This window comes from Oncorhynchus mykiss, chromosome 3, assembly GCF_057628025.1.
Source record: "Oncorhynchus mykiss isolate SJ-2025 chromosome 3, ASM5762802v1, whole genome shotgun sequence".
Lineage (NCBI taxonomy): Eukaryota > Metazoa > Chordata > Actinopteri > Salmoniformes > Salmonidae > Oncorhynchus > Oncorhynchus mykiss.
The window spans coordinates 68,008,060-68,023,405 of record NC_143024.1 but is presented as its reverse complement, the minus strand read 5'-3'; the positions used below and the strand labels follow the sequence as shown (position 1 = coordinate 68,023,405).

The following is a 15,346-nucleotide window of genomic DNA, read 5'->3' as shown; positions in this document are numbered from 1 at the left end:
CTGGTACTGTATTTACGATTGCACAGCTTCGCCTTTGTTCCTGTCTTCCCGCACCTTCACTCAAACCCAGACCCTTTTCTTTTGTGTAACAAGCTGTCATATCTGTTCCGCCCACTAGGGACGTTTTACTTTATGATGTCATTTGTAATCAAGTTATGATTTAATTATGTGTATGGGTAATTCTGTGTGATTAGTTAGGTATTTAGTAAATAAATAACTAAACCCAATTTTGTATTGCTGATTCAAATTGTTAGCCAGGGTTCGTGCCGATAACCAATAAATTACAACTTTCAGATGAGACTGAATTAAGATGAGGATTAATATTGACTGCTATTGATGTAAAATATGACTAGGTCTTTAAGAGTTTATTCGGACGATAACAGCTCTATAAATATTATTTTGTGGTGCCCGACTCTCTAGTTAATTACATTTACATGATTAGCTCAATCAGGTGATATTAATTATTTTATAGAATAGCATGTCATATCACTTAATCCGGCATAGCCAAAGACACGACAATGTTATAACAAACCAAAAAATATTTTTGTATAGATCCAATCATAGAGCAAGTGTTGCCTTGAGAAGTGGCACCATGGGACTGTGAATGATGAGGATGAGACTTACCCCACCATGGGTCCCTCTCGGTCTAGACTGTACACCTGTCTGGGGTTCAGCAGGTACTGGAACTTTCTCAATACCCTGCAGGAGACATAACAGCAGTATTAGAGTTACTGTACACACACACACAAACTGACAAACTCACAAACTGTCTGTGCACAAATGGAGCCAGAGAGAGATGGAAAGAGAGAGAGAGAGGTAATACTTCATGGATACAAAGACAGACATATAACATGTAAAGAAGCACCATCCAAATAGTACAAGTTTTACTTAAAAGCACCGTCTACAGTAAATTTTCTGCTCCACAAATGGTCAATATCTCTATAGCTTACTGTGCCCAATGACACAGTAGTTTCCTGTAACCTTGAAAAGTGGGAGATGCATCAGAGGGCTATTCTATTGAAGCCTCCACAGTGCTCTTCATGGAGCCTTGCACTGGTAATTGTGTTAGCTTCCGATACCCACACAGCACTTTGGTCAGAGTGAGAACAGAGGATGAAGAGGAGTGGGTAGAGGAGACAACGGAAAACCGACAGCTAGGTTAGAATGTGTCACGATGAACTAACCATTTGTCCTAGAATGCAACTCATACTATGTACAGTAGTGTGGCAGATAATTTGGGCAGTAAACGTGTTAGGATACTGTTATGAATGTGTCATAAAGAACACGTCAATTTAACTGTTACCAAGTTCACCCAAAAAGAGAAAATAGTAGAGATATACTACTTAATTTAAGAGAACTGTATGTCATTTAAAATGCTCATCTACAAAAACAAGACCAATCAGTGACACCAACATGTCCTTATTTACATCAAAGGGAGAAATAAATAGGCTTGCTTTTTGTACTCAGAGAGTAAATGTTTATTTTTGTTATGAGAACACATCTATTAATAGAGAATAATTCTACCTTTAAGTGGTATTTAAGACTATGTTGCTATGGTGATGGTGTTTCTGAAGCCAAAATAGTGTCCTCACAGGGCTATGAAATGCATGGTGGGAGGACAGAGGAGAGAGAACTGAAACAGTGAACACATTCATTTACAGCCAGAATGGCACTTGGGACTTTAGGACTATGTCGGAACAGCGAAATGACCATAATTATTTACCAAATTTAAAATCCTCTGCAATTACAAAGCCTTAAAATTCTTGAATGTAGTCATTGTTGTTAGCTATGTTAGCTTCACATTATTTAGAGTATATGATGAGTAGCTAGCCAAAGGTTTAGAACACTTTGGCAGTAGCATTACAGGACTCTATAAAACACATTTTGCAGGAGTGTTTCAATCAGAGTGAATAATCTGAGACGTTCTATGTCAGCCATTCTCAACTGGTGGACAGCGGTCAGGATCCGGACCCAGAATGGGGTCAATACGGACCACGGGTCGTGACCAAAAAAATGAATATATACAGGGCCTTCAAAAAGTATTTAGACCCCTTCCCTTTTTCCAAATGTTGTTACGTTACAGCCTTATTCTAAAATGGATTATATAAAAACAAATCCTCATCAATCTACACACTATACCCAATATTGACTAAGCGAAAACAGGTTAAGATATTTTAGCAAATGTATAAAAAACAAAAACAGAAAAACCTTATTTACATAGCTACCCAGACCCTTTGCTATGAGACTCAAAATTGAGCTCAGGTGCATCCTGTTTCCATTGATCATCCTTGAGATGACTATACAACTTGATTAGAGTCCACCTGTAGTAAATTCAATTGATTGGACATGATTTTGGAAGGCACACACCTGTCTATATAAGGTCCCACAGTTGACAGTGCATGTCAGAGCAAAAACCAAGCCATGAAGTCGAAGGAATTGTCCGTAGAGCTCCGAGACAGGATTGTGTCGAGGCACAGATCTGGGGAAGTGTACCACACAAACACTGAAGCTCCCCCAAGAACAAAGGGCCTTGTTCAGGGAGGTGAACAAGAACCCAATGCTCACTCTGACAGAGCACCAGAGTTCCTCTATGGAGATGGAAGAACCTTCCAGAAGGAAAATCATCTCTGCAGCAATCCACCAATCAAGCCTTTATGGAAGAGTGGCCAGAAAGAAGCCACTCCTCAGTAAAAGGCACATGACAGCCCGCTTGGAGTTTGCCAAAAGGCACTCAGAATATGAGAATCAAGATTCTATGGTCTGATGAAACCTACATTGAACTCTTTGGCATGTCTGCCAAGCATCATGTCTGGAGGAAACCATCTCTACGGTGAAGCATGGTGGTGGTAGCATCATGCTGTGGGGATGTTTTTCAGCAGCAGGGACTGGGAGCAAAGTACAGAGAGACCCTTGATGAAAACCTGCTGCAGAGCGCTCAGGACCTCAGACTGGGGTAAAGATTCACCTTCCAACAGGACAACGGCCCTGGCTTCGGGACCATTCTCTGAAAGTCCTTGAGTGGCCCAGCCAGGGCCCGGACTTGAACCCGATCCAACATCTCTGGAGAGACCTGAAAATAGCTGTGCCGCGACACTCCCCATCCAACCTGACAGCTTGAGAGGAACTGCAGAGAATAATAGGAGAAACCCAAATACAGGTGTGCCAAGCTTGTAGTGTCGTACCCAAGAAGACTCAAGGCTGTAATTGCTGCCAAAGGTGCTTCAGCAAAGTATTAAGAAAAAGGTCTAAATACTAATGTAAATGTGAGATTTCCATTTAAAAAAACATTTTTAATGTTTATTTATTACAAATTCTCATAAATGTCTTAAAACCAGTTTTTACTTTGTCATTATGGGGTATTGTGTGTAGATTGATGAGGGGTTAAAACTAAAATATATTTTATATTTGAGATTCTTCAAAGTAGCCACTCTTTGCCTTGATGACATCTTTGCACACGCTTGGCATTCTCTCAACCAGCTTCATCTGGAATGCTTTTCCAACAGTCTGCCGTCCAACTCTTCCCAAACCATCACAATTGGGTTGAGGTCGTGTGACTGTCTTGTTGAAAAAGAAGCGCAAACCCAATGCACAAAAGTTTGGACACACCTACTCATTCCAGGGTTTTTCTTTATTTGTAAAATGTTGTACATTGTAAAATAATAGTGAAGAAATCAAAACTATGAAATAACACATATGGAATCATGTCATAACCAAAAATGTGTTGAACAAATCAAAACATATTTGCACACTCTTGGCATTCTTTCAGGGCCCTCACCTCCTCCATGTAGGCTGTCTCGTCATTGTTGGTAATCAGGCTGACTACTGTTGTGTTGTCTGCAAAATTGATGATTGAGTTGGAGGCGAGCATGACCATGCAGTCATGGCTGAACAGGGAGTACAGGAGGGGGCTGAACACACACCCTTGTGGGGCCCCTGTGTTGAGATCAGCGAATTAGAGGTGCTGTTAACTACCTTCACCACCTGGGGGCGGCCCGTCAGGATGTCCAGGACACATTTGCACAGAGCGGGGTTCAAACCCAGGGCCCCGAGCTTAATAACGAGCTTGGAGGGTACTATGTTTTTGAATGCTGTGCTATAGTCAATAAACAGCATTCTTACATGGGTATTCCTTGTGTCCAGATGGGATAAGGCAGTGTGCAGTGCGATGGTGACTGCATCATCTGTGAATCTATTGGGGCGGTATGCAAATTGAAGTGGGTCTAGGGTGATATGATATCCTCTCAAAGCACTTCATGATGACAGAAGTGAGTGCTACGGGTGATAGTCATTTAGTTCAGTTACCTTTGCTTTCTTGGGTACAGGAACAATGGGGGACATCTTGAAGCAAGTAGGGATAACAGACTGGGATAGGGAGAGATTCAATTTGTCCGTAAACACTCCAGCCAGCTGGTCTGTGCATGCTCTGAGGACGCGGCTAGGGATGCTGTCTGGGCCGGCAGCCTTGGGAGGGTTAACACACAAATGTTTTACCCACGTCGGCCACAGAGAACGAGAGCCCACAGTCCTTGGTGGTGGGCTGCGTCGGCGTTACTGTGTTATCCTTAAAGCGGGCAAAGAAGGTGTTTAGCTTTTCCGGAAGCAAGACATCTGTGGTTTTCCCTTTGAAGTCCGTGACTGTGTGTAGACCCTGCCACATAAGTCACGTGTCTGAGCTGTTGAATTGCAATTCCACTTAGTCTCTGTACTGACGTTTTGCATGTTTGATTGACTTGTATTCGGCCATATTCCCAGTCAGCTTGACATGGTTAAATGCGGTGGTTCATGCTTTCAGTTTTGTGGGAATGAAGCCATCTATCCACGGTTTCTGGTTTGGGTAGGTTTTAATTGTCACAGTGGGTACAACTTCTCCCATACACTTCCTGAAGAAACTTAGTCACCGTATACATCAATGTTACTCTCAAAGGCTACCTGGAACATATCCCAGTCCGCGTGATCAAAACAATCTTGAAGCATGGATTCCGATTGGTCAGACCAGCTTTGAATAGACCTCATTACGAGTACTTCCGAAACGTAGATGTCGATTATAAGGCAGCCCCTCGCACCTCACTGATTCAGAGGGGTTGGCTAAATGTGGAATACACATTTCAGTTGAAGGCATTCAGTTGTACAACTGACAAGGTATCCCCCTTTCTCTTTCCTGTTTGAGTTTCTGCCTATAGGAAGGGAGGAGGAAAATGGAGTCGTGATCAGATTTGCCGATGGGAGGGACTTGTAGGCATTTTAAAAAATTGAGTAGTGGTGGTTCAATGTTTTCCCAGCGTGAGTACTACAGTCAATGTGTTGGTAGAACTTCGAAAGCGCTTTCCTCAGATTTGCTTTGTTAAAATCCCCAGCTACAGTAAATGCGGCCTCAGGATATGTGGTTTACAGTTTGCATAAAGTCCAGTGTAGTTCTTTGAGGGCTGTCATGGTATCAGTTTGACCAAAAATAATTATCTTGGGAGGTAATACGGTTGGCATTTAATTGTGAGCTATTCTATGTTGGGTGAACAAAAGAACTTGAGTTTCTGTATGTTATCACAATCACATCATGAGTAGTTAATCATGAAACATACACCCCCGCCTTTCTTCTTCCCGGAGAGTTCTTTATTCCTGTCTGCGCAATGTACTGAGAACCCAGCTGACTGTATGGATGTGGACAGTATATCCCAAGAGAACTATGTTTCTATGAAACAGAGTATGTTACAGTCCCTGATGTCTCTCTGGAATGAGATCCTCACCCTGAGCTCTGCTACTTTATTATCCAGAGACTGAACATTAGCGAGTAATATACTCAGAAGCGGTGGATGGTGTGCACGCCTCCTGAGTCAGACTAGAAGTCCACTCCGATTACCTCTTCTCCATTGGTTGTGTTTTGGAGCAGCCTCTGGAATAAATGAAATTGCCCTGGGGGCTACGAACAAAGGATCCAATTCGGGAAAGTCATGTTATTGGTCGTAATACTGGTGAGTTACTGCCGCTCTGATATCGAAAAGTTATATTCGACTGTATGTAATAACACAAAAAAATGACTGGGCTTATAATGTAAGAAATAGCACACAAAAAAAACTAAATACTGCACATTTTCTTAGGCGCTAGAAGCAGGGCTGCCATATCTGTCGGCACGATCTTACTCTTTTCCACATTTTTTTCACCCATTTTCTCACCCATCTACACACAATACACCATAACGACAAAGTGGAAACATGTTTTTAGGAATGTTAGCAAATTTATTGAAAATGAAATACAGAAATATCTAATTTACATGAGTATTCATACCTCTGAGTCAATGCATGTTAGAATCACCTTTCGCAGTGATTACAGCTGGGAGTCTGGCTTACTGGTGCTCTTTCATGCCGTCACTAGGAGGGGTGCGTCACTTGAGTGGGTTGAGTCACTGATGTGATCTTCCTGTCTGGGTTGGCACCACCCCTTGGGTTGTGCCGTGGCGGAGATCTTTGTGGGCAAAACTCTGCCTTTTCTCAGGATGGTAAGTTGGTGGTTGAAGATATCCCTCTAGTGGTGTGGGGGCTGTGCTTTGGCAAAGTGGGTGGGGTTATATCCTTCCTGTTTGGCCCTGTCTGGGGGTATCATCGGATGGGGCCACAGTGTCTCCTGACCCCTCCTGTCTCAGCCTCCAGTATTTATGCTGCAGTAGTTTATGTGTCAGGGGGCTAGGGTCAGTTTGTTATATCTGGAGGACTTCTCCTGTCTTATCCGGTGTCCTGTGTGAATTTAAGTATGCTCTCTCTAATTCTCTCTTTCTTTCTCTCTCTCTCTCGGAGGACCTGAGCCCTAGGACCATGCCTCAGGACTACCTGGCATGATGACTCCTTCCTGTCCCCAGTCCAACTGGCCGTGCTGCTGCTCCAGCTTGAACTGTTCTGCATGTGATTATTATTTTTTGACCATGCTGGTCATCTATGCACGTCTTAACATCTTGGCCATGTTCTGTTATAATCTCCACCGGCACAGCCAGAAGAGGACTGGCCACCCCTCATAGCCTGGTTCCTCTCTAGGTTTCTTCCTAGGTTTTGGCCTTTCTAGGGAGTTTTTCCTAGCCACCGTGCTTCTACACCTGCATTGCTTGCTGTTTGGGGTTTTAGGCTGGGTTTCTGTACAGCACTTTGAGATATCAGCTGATGTACGAAGGGCTATATAAATACATTTTGATTTGATTTGAGTCTTTCTGGGTAAGTCTCTAAGAGCTTCGCACACCTGGATTATAAAATATGCACATTACTCTTAAAAAAATTCTTCAAGCTCTGTCAAGTTGGTTGTTGATCATTGCTAGACTGCCCTTTACAAGTCTTGCCATTTTAATCCGATTTAAGTCAAAACTGTAACAAGGCCACTCACGAACATTTAATGTCGTCTTGGTAAGCAACTCCAGTGTTTGTTTGGCCTTGTGTTTTAGGTTATTGTCCTGCTGAAAGGTACATTTGTCTCCCAGTGTCTGTAGGAAAGCACACCGAACCAGGTTTTCCTCTTTTTTTTTGCTTGTGCTTAGCTCTATTTTGTTTCTTTGTATTCTAAAAAACTTCTTAGTCCTTGTTGATGACACACATACCCATAACATGATGCAGCCACCACCATGCTTGAAAATATGAAGAGTGGTACTCAGTGATGTCTTGATTTGGATTTGCCCCAATCAGAACACTTTGTATTCAGGACATAAAGTATTTTTCTTCTCCACATTTTCTGCAGTTTTACTTAAATATTTTGTTTCTGGACAGGCACCCTTTTTTCACTGTCATTTAGGTTAGTATTGTGGAGTAACTACAATGTTGTTGATCCAGCCTCAGTTTTCTCCTATCACAAACATTAAATAGTTTTAAAGTCACCATTGGCCTCATGGTGAAATCCCTAAGCTGTTTCCTTGCTCTCCAACAGCTGAGTTAGGAAGGACTCCTGTATCTTTGTAGTGACTGGGTGTATTGATACGCCATCCAAAGTGTAATTAATAACTTCACCATATCTGCTTTTTTTTTTACCCATCCAATTAAAGGTGCCAATTTGGCTCACTCAGGTATCATATGAACACACATAAGACATGGCAAAATATGTAGAATTGCAAGAAATTAGCTATAAACCTGCAAAACAAATTATCTGCCCTATGTCAAAATTGTCGAATTGCAGGAAATTAGCTTTAGAATGGCAATATTTTATTTGTGCCAACAAGAGGGGAGTGAACAGTTTGGGGTCACATGGGTCACGAGATGGGGGGGTTTGTTACTATGCCGATAGACAATATCCCTCCGGACCTTTACCACCTAGGAAATTTGTGCTCTGTCACTTACCGCTCCCCTTGTCTCCCGCCACTCTTTGGGTTGACCAGGACCAGGAGGGGATGTGTGCCTGGGAGAGGAGTGATCTGGACAGGAGAGCAGAGACAGTCTCATGAGATATCTTGTATATCCATAGATACACAATCCACATTTTAGCCTGCCATGAGCTAACACAACAGACTCCAAGGCTCTGAAGATGCTCTGGGCTCGATTCACTCACCTGCAGTGCTTGTCCGTCTCCTGTGAATTTGAAGCTCTGACTCGGGTCGTCAGGGCTGGTGCTGAGCGGGGAGTCCCCTTCACCCCGCTTCACAACAGAATGACGGTCCTATAGACAGATAGATAGGCCAGCAGGCATAGAGACACATACAGTGCCTTGCGAAAGTATTCGGCCCCCTTGAACTTTGCGACCTTTTGCCACATTTCAGTCTTCAAACATAAAGATATAAAACTGTATTTTTTTTGTGAAGAATCAACAACAAGTGGGACACAATCATGAAGTGGAACGACATTTATTGGATATTTCAAACTTTTTTAACAAATCAAAAACTGAAAAATTGGGCGTGCAAAATTATTCAGCCCCTTTACCTTCAGTGCAGCAAACTCTCTCCAGAAGTTCAGTGAGGATCTCTGAATGATCCAATGTTGACCTAAATGACTAATGATGATAAATACAATCCACCTGTGTGTAATCAAGTCTCCGTATAAATGCACCTGCACTGTGATAGTCTCAGAGGTCCGTTAAAAGCGCAGAGAGCATCATGAAGAACAAGGAACACACCAGGCAGGTCCGAGATACTGTTGTGAAGAAGTTTAAAGCTGGATTTGGATACAAAAAGATTTCCCAAGCTTTAAACATCCCAAGGAGCACTGTGCAAGCGATAATATTGAAATGGAAGGAGTATCAGACCACTGCAAATCTACCAAGACCTGGCCGTCCCTCTAAACTTTCAGCTCATACAAGGAGAAGACTGATCAGAGATGCAGCCAAGAGGCCCATGATCACTCTGGATGAACTGCAGAGATCTACAGCTGAGGTGGGAGACTCTGTCCATAGGACAACAATCACTCGTATATTGCACAAATCTGGCCTTTATGGAAGAGTGGCAAGAAGAAAGCCATTTCTTAAAGATATCCATAAAAAGTGTTGTTTAAAGTTTGCCACAAGCCACCTGGGAGACACACCAAACATGTGGAAGAAGGTGCTCTGGTCAGATGAAACCAAAATTGAACTTTTTGGCAACAATGCAAAACGTTATGTTTGGCGTAAAAGCAACACACCATCCCCACTGTCAAACATGGTGGTGGCAGCATCATGGTTTGGGCCTGCTTTTCTTCAGCAGGGACAGGGAAGATGGTTAAAATTGATGGGAAGATGGATGGAGCCAAATACAGGACCATTCTGGAAGAAAACCTGATGGAGTCTGCAAAAGACCTGAGACTGGGACGGAGATTTGTCTTCCAACAAGACAATGATCCAAAACACAAAGCAAAATCTACAATGGAATGGTTCAAAAATAAACATATCCAGGTGTTAGAATGGCCAAGTCAAAGTCCACACCTGAATCCAATCGAGAATCTGTGGAAAGAACTGAAAACTGCTGTTCACAAATGCTCTCCATCCAACCTCACTGAGCTCGAGCTGTTTTGCAAGGAGGAATGGGAAAAAATGTCAGTCTCTCGATGTGCAAAACTGATAGAGACATACCCCAAGCGACTTACAGCTGTAATCGCAGCAAAAGGTGGCGCTACAAAGTATTAACTTAAGGGGGCTGAATAATTTTGCACGCCCAATTTTTCAGTTTTTGATTTGTTAAAAAAGTTTGAAATATCCAATAAATGTCGTTCCACTTCATGATTGTGTCCCACTTGTTGTTGATTCTTCACAAAAAAATACAGTTTTATATCTTTATGTTTGAAGCCTGAAATGTGGCAAAAGTTCGCAAAGTTCAAGGGGGCCGAATACTTTCGCAAGGCACTGTAAATAGACAGAAATATAAATGTGTTAATGCGTATATGAATTGTGACAGAGAAATTGGACAAAAGATGTATGTATGGCCGGTGGCACCTTAATTGGGGAGGACGGGGAGGACGGGTGCATAGTAATGGCTGGAATGGAATAAATGTACCTCAGATACATGGTTTCCATGTGTTTGGTATCATTCCATTCAGCCCATTCCAGCCATTATTATGAACCGTCCACCCCTCAGTATACTTTTGTGGGTCTATAATTATATATTTCAAGTTTTTTTTTCAGCATTGAAAGTATTGGAGATAAAACATTTAGAGATTCAGAATGTGATTTACGGCATGTGATCTCACCAGGACTACAGGGCAGATGTAGGATGGGAGTAGAGTGTGGTCTCTAAGGGCTCCTCCATCACACTCTGGTTTCATGTTGGACGCACACTTATTATGGAGCTGATCAGGAAGGAGGATGAGGAGGATGGAGGGAGGAAAGGAGCAGAGAAGGAGTAGAAGAAGGAGAATGAGGCGAAGGAGAAGAGTGGAAAAGAAAAACAAAAATAGGCATTTGACACAGTGCCAGATATTGCATAACAGTACCAGATATAATGTATAGTACAGTAGCTGCTTCTAAGACTGAGGATGAATAAATGCCTGCTGTGATGCTACAGGGATGAGCACATTGCTAAACTATATATACAGTATATATATAAATTGACAACCCTAGCAAGATCTTTGAACTCCCCTTACTGGTGGTTTGAGGAACCACAGTTTGAATTTTCATCTGAGCATTTACCTAAATGGGGACATCTAGTGGACATATAAGGTAAAGTAGAAATGAGAAAATAGGTAGATTACAAACTATTCCCGTGAACTTCCTCAGGTTCATTGTTATCATCAGAAGCTCTCTGAGGCATTTGAGGCACTATGAACAGAAACATTGGCCCAATTCTAGGAGTTCTCCAGTAGAGGGGAGTGCGTACAGGGCCATAATCAGGCTTTGCGTTTTAGTGAAGCTTTCACTTTGTATTCGTAGGCATTACTAATCAACCTCCGCACAAACAGACATCAATGGAGCACACAGATGATTGTATTAATCACTTACAATTCTATATTAATATCAGTGATGTAATGGTAAAAACAAGCTAGGTAATGGGTAAACTATCAACTCCAGTGGGTGATCGAGATTAAGACAAACAACAAACGATATAAATGAAAACGTATGACATTTTTAGAACTGTATTTTTTGCATTTTAATATAGGCCTATGACACGGTCGCCAGTTGTACGGTGTTTCCTCCGACACATTGGTGTGGCTTGCCTCCGGGTTAAGCGAGCAGTCTCCCGACCCCTCCTGTCTCAGCCTCCAGTATTTATGCTGCAATAGTTTATGTGTCGGGGGGGCTCGGGACAGTCCGTTATATCTGGAGTATTTCTCCTGTCTTATCCGGTGTCCTGTGTGAATTTAAGATTTAAGAGGACCTGAGCCCTAGGACCATGCCTTAGGACTACCTGGCCTGATGTCTCCTTGCTGTCCACAGTCCACCTTGTCGTGCTGCTGCTCCAGTTTCAACTGATCTGCCTATGGAACCCTGGCCTGTTCACCGGACGTGCTACCTGTCCCAGACCTGCTGTTTTCAACTCTCTAGAGACAGCAGGAGCGGTAGAGATACTCGGCTGATCGGCTATGAAAAGCCATGAAAAGGCTATGAAAGGCTATGAAAAGCCAAATGGCATTTACTCCTGAGGTGCTGACCTGTTGCACCCTCGACAACTACTGGGATTATTATTATTTGACCATGCTGGTCATCTATGAACATTTGAACATCTTGGCCATGTTCTGTTATAATCTCCACCCAGCACAGCTAGAAGAGGACTGGCCACCCCTCATAGCCTGGTTCCTCTCTAGGTTTCTTCCTAGGTTCTGGCCTTTCAAGGGAGTTTTTCCTAGCCACCGTGCTTCTACACCTGCATTGCTTGATGTTTGGGGTTTTAGGCTGGGTTTCTGTACAGCACTTTGTTACATCAGCTGATGTAAGAAGGGCTTTATAAATACATTTGATTGATTGATTGATGGTCAAGAAGCAGTGCGACTTGTTAGGGTCGTATTTCGGTGGATGCATGGCTCTCGACCTTCACCTCTCCTGAGTCAGTAAGGGAGTTGCAGCGATGGGACAAGACTGTAACTACCAATTGAATATCATGAAAAAAGGGTAAAAAATAACATTAAAAAAAATTATAATACTAGCCAGAGCAATTCAACATTACTGAAACATTTTTAAGCAACTATTTTCCCAGTCATACTCCGAGAGTTGCTTTTTGTTTGTTTGGGGGATGTCTGTAGACGCGACACGAGTTGCTGGCAGTTCTAAAATTGCATTTTGTCTGGCATCTGGCAAACACACTGTCAGCAGCTTGCTTGCTTGACCGAGCTGGGGTAGTTCGTTTCACGTCTCAGGCCCTCGGCCTGTGCTGCTAAAAATGCAAATCTGTGAAGCAAATCCAGGGGACGCAGCCGAACATAACGAAAAAAAAACTGTTCATGATTCCACTAGTTCGTAAAGAGCCAGTCGCGATTAGAACTCAGTCAGATCAAGAATATAAGTGTTCTGAGCTTTGATCAATGCTGGGAGCAATATTTTCATGTTTACTCATAATTGATTTTCTTTATTGTGTACAAATATATATATTTGTATTATCATAGTGTCCTCATATGTAGTTATGGCCCTGAGTGTGTACTACTTACAGTGATCTAACACCACACACAATGTCCTCATATGTAGTTATGGCCCTGAGTGTGTACTACTTACAGTGATCTAACACCACACACAGTGTCCTCATATGTAGTTTTGGCCCTGAGTGTGTACTACTTACAGTGATCTGACACCACACACAGTGTCCTCATATGTGGTTATGGCCCTGAGTGTGTACTACTTACAGTGATCTGACACCACACACAGTGTCCTCATATGTAGTTATGGCCCTGAGTGAGTACTACTCACAGTGATCTGACACCACACACAGTGTCCTCATATGTAGTTATGGCCTTGAGTGTGTACTACTTACAGTGATCTGACACCACACACAGTGTCCTCATATGTGGTTATGGCCCTGAGTGTGTACTACTTACAGTGATCTGACACCACACACAGTGTCCTCATATGTAGTTATGGCCCTGAGTGAGTACTACTCACAGTGATCTGACACCACACACAGTGTCCTCATATGTAGTTATGGCCTTGAGTGTGTACTACTTACAGTGATCTGACACCACACACAGTGTAGGCCCGTTAAGCCCTGGTAGCACTTGATACTTCTGTGACAGCGGTCGCACTTAGTGGGAGAGTTTCCCTCCATCCACACGTGCTGCATAGCCTGGAGGGAGGGAGGGGGGGGGGGGGAGAGAAAGAACGAGAAAGATAGAGACAGTAACTATCACGAGGTCACAACATAAATCCAGTGCTAAATGGGCTATATTTAGTGCCAGATATCTACAAAAATAAAAGGCCTTCTGAAAGGCATCATCTGCTAGTGAACCAGACTTGAGAAAGTGAAGTGGAGCTGAAACAGAGTAGGGACAATTTCAAGGTCTGTGAGTTCCAGAAGAGCTCTAATTAAATCAGAGGTTATATATAGAGACCGGTTAACAACATAAGTAGCTCTGCATGATCTCCCTGCCGCCATGATCCTGTGTGTGTGTGTGTGTGTGTGTGTGTGTGTGTGTGTGTGTGTGTGTGTGTGTGTGTGTGTGAGAGAGAGAGTGTGTGTGTGTGTGTGAGTCCCTGTTCCCATGATCCTCCTGCTCCTCTCCAGTCCTTAGCACTCGGCCAACTGCCAGAACAGGTTGCTTAGCAACGACAGGGCGTTCTATTCACACAACGTTAGTCAGATGGAGGTTAGGGGTTAGCTGTGGGTTAGCTCTCAGCTTAAGGCATCACACTAAAGAGTCACTTAAGGTAGGATATTGTAGGCCTGAGTCACAGTCAAGCTCACTGACTGAGAGGATTACACTAGAATGAGTAATGCACGCAAGAGAATTGTGAGTCATATAGTAAAGTGTAGACCTACATTTCTCAATATTTGTCACACTTTTTCTAAAACATAGGCACATAATAGATACTGCTATGACACACATGACAACATCATTACTGTCTGTGTTTGTGTGTGTGTTTAGTCGTATGTATAGTACTCACATTAGTGTGTCTGCGGGACTTGGCGTAGGTGCTGATGCAGGCAGCGATGTCTTTGGACACACAGCGTTCATGGACTGTGTACTTGCATACTGAAACACAGAGGTACACAGAGAGACAGTTAACCAGTGGATGAACACCAAACACCAGACCAACCCTTTCATTGAAACATGTAATAAAATGACCCAGCGATAACATAACATTTGCCTTGATAATAGATCATTAATTAGTCACGCAATCATGTTTGTTATTCACAGAATGGAGGATGGGATAACAGAGTCAGAGAGAAATAGAGACAAGCATCTGGTTGAAAGAGAGAGAGGAACTGAAAGGCACCCAGGAAGCGACAGAACAGAGAGAGTAGAGTAGTGAATGCCAACAAGGGACAGAAATAGGGACTGAAGGAGAGAGAGAGTGGAACTGAGGGCCACACACAGACTCACTAGAGCAGCAGAGGCCCTGCTTGCGGACTCCCAGCAGCATGGTGTGGCAGTAGTTACAGTAGGCTGGCTTGTTGAAGTGCTTTAATTTCCACACATGCTGCCCATCCTCCTGCACATTCTACACAGAGAGAGAGAGAGAGAGAGAGAGAGAGAGAGAGAGAGAGAAAGAGAGAGAGAGAGAGAGCAAGAGATCAGTGGAGAGAATGGCATGATAGACCAGAGTGCTTAAGAGAGGGCTAATCCTTTTTTTCTTTTTAAGTAATCCATCACCACAAAAAGATCTTTCTGAATTGATTTTTTGGAACTGCCGCCCCAAACGCACTCACAGAGACACACACAAACACTTGCTCTCTCTCCCCACAGGGATCATACACTTACTAAAATGTATGCACTCATGTATGCACTCACTGTACTGCAAGTTGCTTTAGATAAAAACATCTGCTAAATGGCATCCATTATCA

The 15,346-nt window shown here is 43.0% G+C and overlaps 1 protein-coding gene across 4 annotated transcripts in view; it reads right to left on the bottom strand.

The window, feature by feature from the left end:
* LOC110504343 (diacylglycerol kinase beta) overlaps positions 1-15,346 on the bottom strand; it is a 153,955-nt gene that overhangs the window by 64,102 nt on the left and 74,507 nt on the right. For all 4 annotated transcript variants that reach the window (XM_090229984.1, XM_036974677.2, XM_036974675.2 and 1 more), the window contains 7 exons: positions 14,886-15,003; positions 14,446-14,534; positions 13,511-13,627; positions 10,611-10,709; positions 8,509-8,616; positions 8,301-8,374; positions 625-699 (listed from right to left, as the gene is read on the bottom strand). In XM_090229984.1, the coding sequence (XP_090086110.1) occupies positions 625-699; positions 8,301-8,374; positions 8,509-8,616; positions 10,611-10,709; positions 13,511-13,627; positions 14,446-14,534; positions 14,886-15,003 (680 nt within the window). The remainder of the gene's footprint in view (positions 1-624; positions 700-8,300; positions 8,375-8,508; positions 8,617-10,610; positions 10,710-13,510; positions 13,628-14,445; positions 14,535-14,885; positions 15,004-15,346) is intronic.